This window comes from Petaurus breviceps, unplaced genomic scaffold (assembly GCF_028583685.1).
Source record: "Petaurus breviceps papuanus isolate PSGF00001 unplaced genomic scaffold, PetGlider_PUasm1.0 138, whole genome shotgun sequence".
Lineage (NCBI taxonomy): Eukaryota > Metazoa > Chordata > Mammalia > Diprotodontia > Petauridae > Petaurus > Petaurus breviceps.
The window spans coordinates 30099561-30116820 of NW_027185694.1; the positions used below are offsets into that span (position 1 = coordinate 30099561).

Here is a 17260-nt window from a genome sequence, read left to right on the forward strand (position 1 = left end):
CGACATTCAATCACAAAAATATACCAGGTTCTCCAGATAGAGGACAGAACTGAAGCATTTATTTAAACACCAGAAAAACGAATCCCAAAACTAGTAAGCTGATTCCGTCATTGTACCAAAGATATTAAGAAGCCATAGTAATACTGAGAGCCACAGCATCATTCAGCCTTCCCACAAACCAATACAAGATCAATATTTACTCACAAAACCCCTTTCTCTCTCCTTACCTAAGCACCTCCCTTTCCTACCATCTCTTTGGTTCTGGCTCCCAGCTTCCTGTGGGCTCTGTTTCCCTTCAGCAAATTCCTCCCACCACAAGCTCCATGTGATTACATTCAGCCTATTAGGGAACAGTTTACTTTCAAAGCAGGGAAGATCTTCAAATTCCCATTCCCATTATAGCTAAATATGACCAATTTATTTTATTTTATTTTATTTGCTTTTTGAAGGGGGAAAGGCAGGGCAATTGGGGTTAAGTGACTTGCCCAAGGGCACATTTTAACTCAGGTCCTCCTGACTCCAGGCCTGGTGCTGTATTCACTGTGCCATCTAGCCTCTCCATATGACCAATTTCTTAGACCATTTCTTATATGACATGATTTCTAAGTGCATCATCATCTGAAATATTACTTTCCAGATTTTCTCCAATTTTGTCAATATATAAGTGTGGCCTCTAGAATTGAACATAATATTCTAAGTATTATTTAACCAGTGGAGAATAGAACATAATTATCACCTAGATGCCATACTTTGGTTAATGCAGCTTGTGGTATTGTTGAAAATCTTAGCAACACCTTCATTTGATTTACAATCAAACAAAACCTCCCCAGGTCTTTTCTTTTCCCAAAAATATTTTAAATTAACAATTTCAACAAGTACAAGCAAAATAAAGAATAAAGCCCCAAATTAACAAAACTTTGTACATTTTGTAAATCCTCTCACTTAAAAAAAATGTTTGCGAATTATTTACCAATTCTATTAATTTTTTTTTTTTAAGCAATTGGGGTTAAGTAACTTGCTCAAGGTTACACAGCCAGATGTTTCTGGATGGGTGCTAAGTGTCTGAGCCTGGATTTGATCCCAGGTCATCCCAACTCTGAGGCCGGTGTTCTTACTCACTGTGCTACCTGGCCGCCCCCAATTCTATTAATTATTAATATTATTTATTTTGTTAAAGATCACCTTTTGGTTTTATTTATTATTTCAATTATTCTGTGGCTTTCTACCTTACTTACTGACCTTAATAATTTTCTGACTTCTCTCATTTGGTGTATTACTTTGTGTCTTTTTCTTTGAATGCACACTCAACTCAAGTTTATTTTTTACTCTGCTTAATAGAGGTAATCAGCACTATAAATTTACATCTGAGTACCTCTTTGCATTCCGTTGATATATAATATCAATATTATCTGTGATCTACAGTTTTTATCATTCTTTTACCTAGGCTTTGAAAACTATTATTACACTCCCTTGTAAAGGTTATGCTTTTTTGTTATGATTGTTTGTTAATATTTTAATTTCTTTATTATTGTACCCACTGTGGAGAATGGCCAACTTGTACCAGTGATTAAGCAAAGATTGTGTAATAAGTGTCAATGTCCATATAAAGGGCCAAGCAATTGTGACCCAAAAGGTCAGGCTGGGCTGGTACCAGAGTTTTTTTTTTGTTTGTTTTTGTTTTTTTGTTTTGTTTTTTGTTTTTGTTTTCTTTTTTGGAGGAGGAGGAGGAAGGGCAGTTGAGGTTAAGTGACTTGCCCAAGATCACACAGCTAGTAAGTGTGTCAAGTGTCTGAGGCCGAATTTGAACTCAGGGCCTCCTGACTCCAGGGCTGGTGCTTTATTCACTGCACCATCTAGCCGCCCCACCAGAGTTTCATAAGAGCACTGAAATTAATAAGACTAAGACAAGCAGGAAACCAGTTGCTATAGTGGAGGCAAGATAGGAGTTGGGATGGGATGTGCAGAGTAAGGAAGACAAATATGGCCCAAAGACTTGTTCCTAGGTCTTTGGCCTAATCATATGACTATATAATCAACTATATAATCAATTCATATCTCAGTAATGGATGCCAAAATTCATGTGCAGATTATGTTATCTAGGAGCATAGCTAATGAAGTTGAACCTCTTGAAAAATAATGCCTGGTAGAGCTGGCATTCATTGAGCTGTTGAGAAGTATGAAGTTGCTCTAATGTGGATAATGATGATTATACCACACAATCTCAAGATGGTCCCTTCAGGTGAGGCTTTGACTGTGTGAGGCTTTAGACCATCCAATACCTATAAAAAGCTAACAGTTTTATGGAAAGAAGCAGGGTCCTTTGACTAATTTTTTAAATCTTTAGCCAGGCTTTTTGCCATTCTTTCTATACAGATTCTAGGGTACTCAGGGATAGCTTAATGAAGGCAGCAAAGGTTGTGTAGATGGTTTGGTCATTCGCCACCAGACAGCTAACTTTCTTTTTCTTCGTAACCTATCCTAACTTCCTTCCCTAATATTTTTTTTTTTTAAGCAATCAGGCTTAAGTAACTTGCTCAAGGTTACACGGCCAGTTATTTCTGGGTGTGGTGCTAAGTATCTGAGTGAATTTGATCCCCAGGTCATCCCGACACTGGGACCAGTGCTCTTACTCGCTGAGCCACCTGGCCGCCCCCTTCCCTAATATTCTTGTTGTTTTTTTTTTTCCTTTTATGCCCTCCACCCTTTTTCTTTCTATACATATTGTTTTGCTCCCCAGTGGCACCAAAGGCTAAAAAAGTAATTTCATCTCTTATTGTTTCATACCTTTTCCATGCCCCATAGCAGAACTTTCCATAAAGTCTTGGTCATTGCCAAACCCAACAAGCTTTCAACATTGAATTAAAGTATGGTATATCTCTTCATTTTTCAGTTTCATTAGCAAAGAGATCTTGACAATTCGTGAAGCAGTTTGGCTAACAGATAACACTTATAAATATGAAGATCTAGTGAGAATGATGGGAGAGATCATTTCTGCCCTGGAAGGAAAGATTCGAGTAAGTTACAGATTTTTAAATTAAAGTTGTACTTCTCTCTGTCCCGATGAGTGATTATATGTCAGTGAGGTAGGGGGAATAACCACTGGCATTTGGATTGGTACCAATCTGGTGTCACAAGGGCCTTTCCCAGAGTGGGGAAGGTAAAGGCAGGATCAACAATTAGATTCCAACAGCAATGCTACCAGTGTGTATTGGTAAGAGAAAGAGGTGTTCTGGGCTGAAGAGGAGCTCACGATATCTAGAAACTGTAACTTTACCTGTCCAAAATACAGACCTGTGTGCCACAGTGGTAGCGTTAGACTCAGGACAGTACCAGGGAAGGAAGTGGAAAATCCATATGGCATTGTCGGTAGGATAGTGGCCTTGGAATCCATAAGAAGCTCTGTGTTCTTGTTCCACCTCAGGCACTTAACAGGTTCTCTCTCCCTCAGTTTCCTCATCTTTAGAGTGAAGGGGTTCCTCTTAGGCCCCTTCTAGCTCTCCATCTGCAATCCTAGGAAGTTTCCTTTGTCAAAGATGTGATTTATTAAGAATGTACCCATTTTAAAAGTCTTCTTTCTGATACTTTATTGTGGCAATCAGGGGATTCGGGGGTCTCAAAGAGTGCCAGTAAAGTACAAACTCTAGAAGGACCTATCTGGAAAGCCTTCAAGTCCAGGGCCAGTGACGGCCTGTGTGTGTCTTCTGAGGACGAGCCTAGCCAAAGCCAGAAAGACTCCTCACCAGAGATGGTCACAGGAAGTAATGAAAACCATCAGCTCAGATACAGAAAGGGTTACACTCTGCATCAGCACAGGGAGGGCCACCCGCCCCCGCCCCCCTCCATGAAGGCAGGACCCCTTTCAGTGCATGCTGCTTTTGAGCCTCATTACTGTGTTTGAATATGTGGCAACAAGTGTTTCTGAGGATCCACGCAGCAAAATTTGTGTTTGTGTTTCTAAAATAAATGAAGTATTTTGAAGAAAGATTTAAATTCATCTAAGAGACTGACTCCCCTTTCTATATAGCAGGATATTGTACTTACATCTATGTGCTATTTAGATCTGAAATCTTAAGTTTAATAAATTGGAGTGTTCTCTCCTTTATTAGATTCCTACTCTTGTAGATTACAAAGAAGTGCTAGTGAATGTAGTCCCAACAGAGAGAAGAACTCTTCACCTGTACAGCTTTATCTGTGAACTCTCCCTGTTGTATACGAGCCTCTCTGTGTACTCCCCAGCCCATCTGGCTGCTGCAGCCCTATTGCTGGCCAAGCTGATGCACAGGCAAGGTAAGACATACTCTACAGTAATAATAATAGCAACATTTGTTTACCATTTACAAGGTTCTTTGTATACATCATCTAATTTGATTCTCATAAATAACCCTATGAGATACGTAATAAAGGGGCTATTTTCCTCATTTTATAGATAAGGAAACAGGTTCTATCCAGGACATTGTGACTCACCCCAGTCACACAGCTGATGCCACCGTGATCTGCGCTTTTCTCCTACTCATACCTGGAGTGCAGTGTAGTTATAGGACTGCTGTGGAATTTGACAATGATAACATTTCATAGTTCATAAGATATTTTTATCTCTGTAAAACTTACTTGTATGTACTTCTAGGGAAAAGAGGAAAGTCAAGGCTTACAAGATAACCTACAGATTCTCTTGCATCCAGGGTGGGACTGGAAGCTCCTACCAGGGATGGAGAACCTATGGCCTTGAGACCACAGGTTCCCCACCCCTGTGACATGGGTCAGGCTGTATGAAATCTCAGAAGGGGTTACAAGGTATAGGATACAGCCAACAATTGTGGTTTTACAGCAGTGATCCAGAATGAAGTTATATATGTATGTATCTTCCTCTGAGCTCCCTAGGTAGGATGCTTTTTATTTATAACTGGTTAAAGAGATGAATTCATGAGTGGACATATAGCTAGTGTTTATTGTGTTCATTTACTCTCCCATCGACATTGTTAGGTAGGCAGGGAGAGGAAGAACATGATTTCCTGTCTCGTGGATGATGGGACTTAAAGACCTTGAGTAGAAATGATGTCTGTGGCTTCACAGATTCAAGTAGGACCAGGATAAAGAATGAAAGGAAGGAAGGGGCGACTAAGTAGCACAGTGAATAGAGCACCGGCCCTGGAGTCAGGAGGACCTGAGTTCAAATCCGGCCACAGACACTTAACACAAAACTAGCTGTGTGACCTTGGGCAAGTCACTTAACCCCAATTGCCCTACCTTCCCCCCTCCAAACAAAACAAAAAAAAAAAAGAGTGAAAGGAAGTCATGGTCATGCCTATTAGGTATTTCTTGGACTTGTTTCCTTAACCCAGAGGCAATTCCTGAGTCTCTCCCAAGTTTTTCTCAGCCTTTCAGGCTCATCTTCTTACCATGTTTCCCCGATAATAAGACCTATCCCGAAAATAAGCCCTCCCCTTACTGTGTAAGATTTCTCTAAAATAAGCCCTCCCCCGAAAATAAGCCCTATTGAGATTGGTACTGTAGTGAAGGTGATCCCCTGCGCTACACGCTACATTACGGTACCCTCTGTATGCACCGTCCCCCCCCCCCGGTGAAACGCACGCCGCGCTCCGAGCTGCATCCAATCAGAGCTGCAGCAGTGAGCGCATCATCCTGTTCTTCCCCAGTGATTTGCTTGCTGGCGCCATTGAGAGCAGTGCCGCGGAGGAGAGCTGAGGCAGGACAACATAAGCCCTCCCCTGAAAATAAGCCCTCTGGTGTTTTTCTTTCCAAAAAATTTAATAAGACAGTGTCTTATTATCGGGGAAACACGGTAGGTCTGTGGGGAGAATGGAATGTCTTTCTCCCTTTTCTTACCCCTTCACCTACCTCCCCCACAAAGAGACAACTCTTGTCGCAGACATTACAGGAAGAATAAAGAAATATCTTGACTCCTCCAGCCTGGTAATGAGACTATGCCCCCAACTTCACACCCCTGAGACAGCAACAACAGACTTCTGTTCCCCAAAACATTATTAGCATTGTACTCACATCATCCATCTTTTTCACTGTGCACGTTGAATTCTGAGGGAAGTCTCAAGACCGCCTCCTACATATGGCTTCATGTCCTTTTGGTCTGGAGAGTAGCAGGTGAAATGGCCTGAGTAGTACTGACCACAAACCTAGATTCCCAGCTTGGGCAGCATGGTAGTCTTGGCAGTCATGCCCATTCCCAAAAGCAGATACTGAAGAGGTAAAGTAAGAGAAGAGGCATTACTGAGTCTTCATCTAGCCGAGATGGCAGCCTCCTGAATATGATGCTAAGAACTGTTCCGCAGTGCCTAGTCCATATTGTCAGAATAATGTTATCACTGTGATTTTGCCCTGCCCTTCCACTATGACTGTCTTGTTGACAGTTTGGATTTAGCATCTGTCTGATTCTTTGCACTTCTTTCAACAGTTAGCTAGCAGGTGAGCAGGTTCTGATGAGGGCATTAGAATGTGGCCAAAAAGACGTCTCATCCGGTGTGATCTCTGACTTAGTTTGATGATATGCAGGTTGTCACTCTGCAATAGCCCATCCATGTAAAGACCTCACAGCCCTCAGGAACTGAAGCCCCTTTTCTGATTACTTGGCTTCCTGGGTCTTTGCTTGGGCCATCAGAGTTGGAGAAGAGGCTCTTGTAAGGCCTACAGATATTGAGTAGCCTGCAGTGCCACTGCTGCTGATAGAATTTTATTGGAATAGGGACATTTGAGTCTTTGGGGACTATTTCTTGGCACTAAAGAAGTCAAATGCCCTTGAGAAGTGAGTGTTGTGATGCTGCAGCCCTACCACTTTGTCTCACTGACCCTTCTTCTTCCCCAGCACATCCCTGGACAAGTCAGTTGTGGGAATGCACTGGATTCTTCTATGAAGACCTTATACCCTGCGTTTTGAGCCTTCACAAAAAATGGTAACTTAGTTTAAAAATTCACAGTGACTTGAAGGGAAAGGAACTATATGCAGATATGGTTTACCCAACTTCTGAGCAACAGTGTGGCCTAAAACATTTTTCCAAAATAATCTGAAAATACTTGTTCAGTAGCAGACCTCCTTTGAGATTGGACAGGTTGTTGTGCTGTACGCAAGCCTTGTTTGTATTGGTTCTAAGCTACAATGCCCAGCATTCAAAGGAAGTTTTATTTTTCTTTATTCCAGTGGTTTTGGTGTCAGTGATGAATGCAGGGAATCTAAATGAATAGGCAGAAAAATAATATTAATTAATCCCTTACCAAAAATGGCTTCCATGCTATACAAAGTTTTATTCTGTCAAGCTAAGAGGAATAGACTTTGGAGCTATGGTGCTTTTAGCCTGCACTCTAAGACTCTCTGCACTCTTTGATGGCCAGATTGTGACATCACAAATCGTTTCAGTGACCGAATTAGAAACTTCAATGAGAATAGCAATTGTTGGTCAAAAAAAAAAAGGTACTGATGTTAGCCTTTGTCTCTCTGGCCACCCATCCTCTAATCCTCCCCCAGAGTAACTGATAGGTGTAGAATTAGATGGGGCCTTCTTGGGTGAGCACTTGGACTTCTCTCACAGCCAGTTGCATGCTACACAGAGACCTTAAATGATTGTCAAGGGTCTAGTACCAATCTAACAAATGTATTTCCCAAACTCATTTAGAACATCTGTATATTTCCATCTAATTTAATATTGACTTTTAAGCCTTCATTATCACTGGAATGGGAGCAGCCAAAGTCTTAAGTATTGGATAATCACTTCTCTGCATTTGATTCTTACCACTTCTTTTCCTCCTCCTGTGTCTTGTTCTCTTAGCTTCCATGATGATGCCCCAAAGGATTATAGGCAAGTTTCCTTGACAGCTGTGAAACAACGTTTTGAGGATAAACGATATGAAGGGATTGGCCAAGAAAAGGTACTTTTATAATTGTCTTTGACCAATTATCTAAAACTAGGCTTCTTAAAGTTTTGCACATTACTGCAACATTCTTTGGCACTGCACGGGCGTGACAGCATGTGCAGTGCAGGGTACACATGTCCATGTGTTCAGAACCAAGGCCACAGTCAAGTTACATGATGCAACATGGGCAAGTACTGCCAGAAACACCTTAGATTCTGTACAAGTTTGATTTTTTAATTCATTTTTGGTCACTGTGTGTTCAGAAACCTTTTACTGCTGCCCAGTTTTTCTCCACCCACATTTTAAGTAGCACTCATCTAAAAATGTCTGCTTTAAGTGTGTCCAAAGTTGAGAGAAGTGTGTATAACTGAGCTTTACCTGTCCCACCTGTTCAAAAATTAGATGACACTTTGTGTTTGTATCATTCATGTTTTGGCACTGGAGAGAATGAAAAAGGAATGAAGAAGCACTATTACTAGCTATCTTTTTTTTCAAAGGTAATGGGTTATGGCCAGTTGTGCAAGTTATTAGGAGTAAAGCAAGAGGACACAGAACCTTCTTCCTCCCTCAATGTGGCAGAAATTCAGACCTTCCTCAACTCACCCTCTGGGAAGAGAACCAAAAGGTGAGATTCATGTCCACACTGATAGGCCTTTTTACAGAGGCTCTATTTTTTCACCAGGAGGAATATGTCCTGCTTTTTAAATTTTGCTTCTAGGTTTTTGTTTTGTTTTTTATGATCGGCATTGTCAATGTGTTACTTATATCAGGAATGGACTTTTTTACTACTTTTCTCAGAAAAGGAAATAGAGCCAGCTGTAAAGAAACTACCAAAGGAAAAAACTCTTGGTCCTGATGGATTCATAGGAGAATTCTGTCAAACTTTTAAAGAACAGTTACTACACAAACTACACACTGTTCTCAAAAATTGAGAAAGAAAGCACCCTATCAGAATCTTCTTATGAGACAAATTTAGTCATAGTACCTAAACCAGGGAACAATAAAACAAACACAAAAAAACTACAGAGAAATATCATTAATGTTGACTCAAAAATTTTAAACAAAATCCTGCCAGACTAATTTATCCAAGAAATCATCCATTATGACCAAGGGGGATTTATACCAGGAATTTAAGGATGTTGGTGGAGCTGTGAAATAGTGTGACCATTTTGGAAAGCAGTTTGGAATTGTGTAAATAGAATGATTAAAATGTCTATGCCTTGTAAACTATTCATTAGTAGGCTTTTACCCCCAGGAAGCCACCCACAAGAAGAAAGTACCTCCATATTCCAAAATATTTATAGCAGCACTTTTTGTGACAGGGACGAATTGGAAACAAAGTAGGTGTCCATCAATTGGGGAAATGGCTAAACAAAGTGCAGCACATAAATGTGCTGTAAAAAATGAGGTGTGTGATGAATACAGAGAAGCCTGGACAGATCTATGTGAAGTAGGTGTGAAGTAAGCAGAACCAAGATGACAGCATACATGGCAACTACAACAATGTAAAGAGAATGACATCAGAAAATCAAAGGGAAATGTGGCCTGGAGTCAGGAGGATCTGAGTTCAAACTCAGCCTCAGACACTTACTAGCTGTGTCACCCTGGGCAAGTTACTTAACCCTAACTGCCTCCAAAAGAAAAGTAAGTAAATGTAACAAAATTAGATCAAGTAGGACTTAAATGAAGACATACAAGAGGACACCCCCACCCCTTCATGGAGGTGATATCCACAGATGTTACACATGGCACATATTTTCAGACTTTTTCCATGTATTGATCAGTTGTGCTGATTTTTTTTTCCTCTCTAAAATTACTGTTTGTGATGTGGGATGACTTATGGGAGGAGGAGACTTAAGAAAACTGCTGATGTAAGAAACAAAAGATAGCAGCAAAAACTCATTTAAAAAAAATAAAGGTAGGAGAGAATGATAGCTTGAGGCGAGGGGGAGGAGGGGGATGGCAGTATCAGGTAAAAGATCCTGAGGGATGGAAAAAAGTGCCATTAACAATAACAAACAGGAATAGCTAATATTTATGTAACACTAAAGTTTCTAAAAATATTTTACATTCATTATCTCATTTAATCCTCATAACAACTTTGTGAATTAAAAACTAGACTATCCATCTGTTCTACAGCTGAGCACCCTGAAGGCTCAGTGGTTCTTTGACATGGTGCCATAGCAGGTAAATGAGGAAAAATTTGAAGGCCCAGTCCAGCATGCTTGCTGCTACAGCATGCTGCTGCCTCATCTGTCATTCACATGGCATCATCACAGCAGAAGGGAAGAAAAGGAAGATTGGACAGAGGAGATTGAAGGAACAAGCTTCTCTAGGATATGAGAGAGGGTGGGATGAAAGGTGTGAGTAGAGAGGTTGACCTAAAGCAATAAGAGCTACCTCAGTGTCCAAGTGACTGGAGGAAAAAATAAGGGGATGAGAGAGAAGGGGAGAAGGTGATTTGAGGGCCTCTTAGTATATAATAGATAGTCTTTCTTTGGGTAGGAAAGGGTTAAGTGATTTGCCCAAGGTCACACAGCTAGTGTGTCAAATGTCTAAGGCTAGATTTGAACTCAAGTCCTCCTGACTCACTGTGCCACCTAGCTGCCCCTGTAAAGACATCTTTTGAGAGAGAGGGAGCAAAGGATAGGAGATGGCATAGTAGGTTTGGAAATAACCACCTACAGAGCCCATCAGGGAAGAATACAAGGACTGCCATGCACCAGTACAAATGTCCATTTGCGATTAGATAACCTATCTGCCATGGGCCCTAGGCAAGGTTGTGTGACTTCTGTCAGTGACTCCGATAGCCAGAAAAAAATGGAGTGGGGAGGGATGGCTGATGTTCATTTAACAAACACTTGGTGTTGCTTGTCCTTTTAAGACCAAAGGTCATAAATGACTTGGTAAAGGTCAGTGCTAGGACCAGCATCTGTGTCTCTTGAGTGCCAAGCCAGGTCTCCTGTTTTGTTTTTGGCTTGTGGGGGAGTCTCCACTGTACCACATTTCCTGCTCTGTATTTAATTTGGGCTGTGTTCTCCTTCCTTAGAAGAAGGGAAAACAGCATTCAGGAAGATAGGGGAAGTTTCGTAACAACACCTACTGCTGAATTATCCAGCCAAGAGGAAACTCTCCTGGGCAACTTTCTGGATTGGAGTTTGGACTACTGCTCTGGATACGAGGGAGACCAGGAAAGTGAAGGGGAGAAGGAGGGAGATGGTAAGTGTCGGGTCACATGTCAGCAGTGAAGAACACATGTCCTTTGTTAACACGTGGTCGCCTTAACTGTGTCCTCTCAATGCTGAATAGCTCAAGTTTTGAGTGATCACACATCATGACCTTTGTTTAAAGGTACTGAACACTGTTTAAACCCCTACCTGGTGATGCCTGTCTCGGCTTTTTTTCATGCCTAGAAGAATAGGTGTATTGCTTAAGTTTCATTATTTTAACAACATTGGAGAAAGGCACAAATTGCTATTTTTTGTGCTGAAAATTGTGGCTCTGCCTCCGCCTGGTCAAGCTAGGCCTCTTAGCATCTGTGCGACCTCAGCTGGATGTATATTCATGCAGTAACATCTCGCCAGTACTGTGTGATATAGAGACAGATTTGAATTCTGAAAGCAGTATTTTAATGTAAGACCTGAATGTACATAAAAGGTTACTATCCATTGCTCAGTAGATCTATAGTCAAATTATGTGACAAATATAATCTTACGTGCTACTGAAAGATAATCTGTGGTTATCATTTTCAAGGCTGGAATGGAAATTGCTGCCTCTAATATCCTGAAAGTCTGTCTTCCTAAATTAAAGAGGGTTGAGTTCATGGCGAATTGAAAACTGGTGAAGTTCTTAGGGTCAATAAAGGCTCTATGGGTGCTATCTCCTGAAATCTGAATGACTTGTAAGACCGTCATTCGTTGGTTCCTTCCTATGGGAACAGGTCCCTTAGCATCCTCTTGTCAGAGACAGTGTCCTGGGCAAGGCACCCAGTGTGAGGCTGGGCTGGGTGGTGGCACAGCTGATGTTCTTACCTACAAGAAGCTCGATTCCACAGGTGGGCTTTTGTTGGTTCTCCAAGACTACCAGTCGCCTCTTTCTTCTGTTTTGTTCCTACAGTCACATCTCCCAGTGGGGTCCTCGATGTAACTGTGGTATATCTGGATCCAGAACAGCACTGCTGTCAGGAGTCCAGTGATGAAGACAGCCGAGTAGAGGACCCCTCCAAACAGGACGCGCCACTGCAGCCATCAAACCACACGCATGCTGAGAAACACTGGCTTCTTTTTCAGGATAGGAGAGAGTCCAGAACAGAAGTGACCTCAGGCTATTCCTCAGTCAACAGCGCCAGCCCCACATCCTCCTCCATGGAGAACAACTTTGGAGCATTTATCAAAACTACCTCAGCGCTGTCCCCAGGCAGTGACCCAAACACTCACCCGTGTACACCCACCTACTTGGAATCATGTTTACAATCTCTTCACACCAGTCCCGTTGAGAGTGGCCTGCACCGGAGACAGGTGAAGAGGAAAAATGTGGCCGAGCATAGTGACAAGAAAAACTTGGGATTCTGGAGTCTGTGATTGTGTGGTGTTTGTCGCTTTAAATGTTTACTAAAAAGAGAATTTCTATAATGCCTTCTAAGGGTTGTGGGGGGAGGCCAAACATGTATACCTTGTAAACTCCAAAGGCAACAGATGTACAACCTGTTGGGGTGTCCAGACTGGCAACCTCAGACATGGAAGATGGAAAAAATCGCTGTTGGCACCAAGCGGAACCTTTTTCCACTTAGTTCTATGCAAAACAAAAAGTGCACAGTTGAATTCTCCATCCAAAAGAAGCACACCAAATCCTCTGGCAATTCAAGCCCAAAGCAATCATGCCTTATTGTGTTAAGCCTGTTTTCACCACCTTTTCTTTCTGTGGGGTCTGCTCCTGGGAAAGCAGAGGCTGAATACCCTTCTCAACATTAAGAATGGCTCTCACTCAAGGTCTCTTTCCAGTGGGATTCTTTACTGAGTAAAATCTGATGTCCAGTGCCAGTATTCTAGACTTCAAGCAGCATTGAATTCAAAGGTACATTCCCTGAGAAATGCTTTATTGATGTTGCCCGTCAGAGTGATAGCTGACAGGATACCCCTAAGCATTCAGCATGGTTCTCTGGTGCATTGACTCTACCTGCAGGGTTTTGGTTGGGCCTTGGGGAAACAAGGATCTCATTTAGCAGGGATTCCATCCCCATGGAGCCCTAGTCGTGGCAGAGGCTGTTCTTTTATATTTTAGCTTAGAACTCCCCATCACTAACCAGGTTGTCTGAAGCCTTCACTGCCAAGTGCCTTCCCCACCAACTTTTAGCTCTTTATGAAGAGTTGGTCTTTACAATAAAAGAGTCAAATGCCTTTTTTTTTTAATAACCTCATTGCTGTTTGTATCTTTACTGTTTCTATATCCAGTGTTGGTGCCAAGACCTGCTCTTTATACAGTGGGTTTTAAGACCACTTTTAGTTTATTACCATTGCACTGCCCTCACTTAAATTCATCCTTTAAGATGAAAATAAACTCAATTTCAAGGGAACAGGATTTTTTTTTTTATTCCAAGCCCTATTTCCAAATGGCATCATGACAAACATATGCTGAAAGCATTTTCCTCAAGATGTGATTTCTCCAACCTGCTTCCTGCCTGGAAATGGCCAAATAGATTGGGGGGTGGGGGGAGAAGGGGAAACAAAAAACCAATGCAATTTGGGTTTGAAGGGTTTTGTCATTGTAAATTGTCTGAAATGGAATAACACTGAAACTATAAAGTAATTGTTTACTTTTATTAATTACTGTGGGTGAATGTCAGTTTTTTTAAGCTTCCCTTTAACTATACAATATTGAAGAAATAATGTGCAAGCCAATAGTTTCTCATTCTACATTTTCCCCTGGAATTAATGCAGCAGACAAGATTTCTATGGAAACATCCCTAGGGGTGTGATTGTTTTGAGGCTTAAACGTAGAAACTCAAATTTAAGGGAAGTCTCAACTGCTTTTAAATTAAAATGAAAAATCACATAGGTTATGTGGGTGTTGTTAGAAGGGCATTATAGGTATTTTAGTATAGCATATACTAAATATATATATATGTAATTTGAGAAGGTTAAGGCCTAAGTCACTGATTGCTTTGGAAAGTTCGCTGACAATTGCAAATCTTAAGGTGCTGCTGGAAATCAGTTCTTTCCATCTTCTTCGTTCCCACCCCCAAACCCTGCAGCCTGCTAAAGGGGTCTCAGGTTAATCCCAAATTCCTGGCTTTACTAAATTGGGCAATAATGAAGGAAAGGAACACCAAATAGTCCCACCTATTTCAGGTTAAACCTTGTCTCATATTATTTAAAAAAAAAACCCTCCATGTTGTTCCTTTTTCAGAAAATTACAGATATAACTTGAAAATCTACTACGGGAAAATATTGCTGGTAGATAAGTACAGGACCAGGCAAACTTCAGGCCCTTGAAGTTGGCTGGGCTTGAGAGATTGGAGAAACTGGAAATGAATTCAAAAACCTCGTCTACCATGAGTAAAAGAGGCAACAACTTTGTTCTTCCTTTTTTCCTTCCACAGTCCTGAGCCAGTCTTCTCTACGGAAGGAAAGAGCAGGGAATAGGGGCGGCCAGGTGGCTCAGCGAGTAAGAGCACCGGCTCCAGTGTCGGGATGACCTGGATCAAATCCGGGCTCAGATACTCAGCACCACACCCAGAAATAACTGGCCGTGTAACCTTGAGCAAGTTACTTAACCCCAATTGCTTTAAAAAAAAAAAAAAGAAAGAGCAGGGAATAGCACTCCCCAGCTCCACTAGGATCCTGCATGTTCCAGCATAATGTAGACCTGGAAAGGAGGAATGATCAGACCTTCCAGTCTGTATCATTAACATATAGTGATAGCAGGATCCAAAGCCTTCACTGCCACGGGCAGTCAGCCTCTTATCATAGGGAGTTATCTCTGGAGAGATAGCTAACCTGAAGCACATCCAAATTAATGTTCTATCAGCTATATACCGGCCAAATTATGCTTCTGAGAAGCCATCGTGTCACCAAATTCTTGGGTATTTTCTCCCATTTTTACCAAACTGGCTGTCAGACTGACTCCAGATGCAGCTTACTGTATAGCACCAAGAAGCCAGCGCTGCCCCTCAGCCAAGACATGGGACCATCAGTGCAAGCTTGTTTGCAAAATTGTCTGTGGCCATTCATTGATCGGATGAGGATAAATGTGAACAATAAAAATAGTGGTGCTGTAATCTCTTCCTGTCATTAGCATCCATCCAGGGGCCAAAGTCCTGGTTTCACCTGCCTGGTATTGTAGAGATGAGACTAGAGAAGCTGAAATCCTGAGCAGTATCAATACCATACTTCTAGAGTGTAGAGAGTAGCTAGTTGAACAGAGCCTTAAACCTGAACCTAGTACAAGTGCTTCCAGTGTTGTCTCCAGACTTTCCTCTCCCTGGTCTGAAGTCTTGTGCTTGTGCTTCCTGCTTGGACGACCCTTAGGTTTATCTGGTTGTTTAGAGAGGTCAAGACACTTGGGTCCCTTAGTACACCACCTTGGGAGAGGAGATTAGGGGGGGAAGAAAAGGCTGTAGATGAGCAATGCATATTCTATAAGCTAAACATATAAAATTTAATGCTGGAAGGTACTCAGATTTATTTCAACCTTGTTTTATAGATGGGAAAACTGAGACTTAAGAGAGAGAATGTGACTTGTCTGAAATTATTCAGTAGCATAATAGGTATTAAGTATATACTGATTGCTATCTTCCTAAAACACCTGACAGGCTTTATCTGTGCCCATGATGAATCACCCAGCTGAGAGATTCTTGTGACTTGTATGTTCGTCCAAATCCTAGAGTGCTGGTTTGGGATTACCTGTGACTCAAATGGCTCAGTTTCATGGATTTGGGTCGAAACCTGAACACCAAGCAAAACCCACAAAATATCAAAACTTGGTTGAAACCTTGATTATTTGGGAATCCCCAGCTCCAGAGCAAAGTCAAACTGCAGTCTTGGCCTTCCTTTACAACCTCTTGGTCTGTTCCTTCACACACCACTGGGTATTCATGCACACTGAACTCATCAATCAATCATGCACTAAGCCAAGTTGCAGGGAGGGAGGAAGACATGGAGACTTAAAACATCTTATGTATAGCAATTTGGCTGGATTGAAGAGGATTAATGTGTAATGAGTCTAAAAATATATCCTGGAGCCAGGTGGTAAAGGTCTTTAAATGCTAGGATTTGTATTTGATTCTGGATGTAACAGGAAACCCTGGGAGTTCTTTTTTTCCTTCTTTTTAGTATTTTTTTTAAATTTTTTTCAATTACATATAAAGATAGTTTTCAACATTCATTTTCTTTTTTTTTTGAGTTTCAAATTTTTGAGATTTTTGAGTTTCAAATTTTAATCCCATACCCCCTCCCAAGACAGCAAAGCAATAGGTTATACATGTGATATAAGTTATACGTGTACAATCATGTTAAACATTTCCACATTAGTCATGTTGTGAAAGAAGAAACAACAAAAGGGGAAAGCCACGGGGAAAAAAGGTGAAAATAGTCTGCTTCTCTCTGCATTCAGACTCCATAGCTCTTTTTCTGCATGTGGACAGCATTTTCCATCATGAGTCTTTTGGAATTGTCTTGGATCATTGCATTTCTGAGAACTAAGTCAATCATAGCTGATCACACAATGTTGCTGTTACTGTTTACAGTGTTTTGGTTCTGCTCATTTCACTTGGCATCAGTTCAGATAAGTCCAGTTTTTTCTGAAGTCAGCCTGCTCATCATTTCTTATAGCACATTAGTATTCCATTACATTCATATACCACAACTTGTTCAGCCATTTCCCAGGTGATAGGAATTCCCTCAATTTCCAATTCTTTTCCACCACAAAAAGCTGCTATAAATATTTTTGTACATGTAGGTCCTTTTCCCTTTTTGATGATCCCTTTGGGATACAGACCTAGTAGTGGTATTGCTGGATCAAGGGGTATACATAGTTTGATTGCCCTTTGGACATAGTTCCAAATTGCTCTCCAGAATAGTTGGATCAGTTCACAACTCCACCAACAATGCACTAGTGTCCTGAGAGCTTAAGTAGAAAAATGACACGATCAGAACTATGCTGGATTTGACCAAAGGCCAGATGGGAAGAGAAGGTGCAGACTGCTTGGAGAGCCAATAACCTATTCAAAAACAAGGAATTTTAAAGCTCACGGGTAGGAAACATGCCCTACACTTTGGCTGTGTTCCTGTTCTAACAATCATCTGGAGGTCTTCTGCTGACATATGCAGCATCCCTCACCACCTTTCCCATTGCTTGTTGCACTTTCAGTCATATCTGACTTACT

The 17260-nt window shown here is 41.3% G+C and overlaps 1 protein-coding gene across 3 annotated transcripts in view; it reads left to right on the forward strand.

Moving 5' to 3' along the window:
* The window catches only part of CCNF (cyclin F), a 39151-nt gene extending 25450 nt beyond the window's left edge, over window positions 1–13701 (forward strand). Inside the window, exons 11-17 of one of the 3 annotated variants that reach the window (XM_069063279.1) lie at window positions 2891–3014; window positions 4107–4287; window positions 6836–6923; window positions 7794–7893; window positions 8376–8503; window positions 10928–11097; window positions 11995–13701. In XM_069063279.1, coding sequence (XP_068919380.1) covers window positions 2891–3014; window positions 4107–4287; window positions 6836–6923; window positions 7794–7893; window positions 8376–8503; window positions 10928–11097; window positions 11995–12458 — 1255 coding nt within the window. In that variant the 3' untranslated portion in view covers window positions 12459–13701. The remainder of the gene's footprint in view (window positions 1–2890; window positions 3015–4106; window positions 4288–6835; window positions 6924–7793; window positions 7894–8375; window positions 8504–10927; window positions 11098–11994) is intronic. The other 2 variants (XM_069063289.1, XM_069063298.1) reach the window with 2 other exon arrangements.
* The last annotated feature ends 3559 nt before the right edge of the window (window positions 13702–17260 follow it).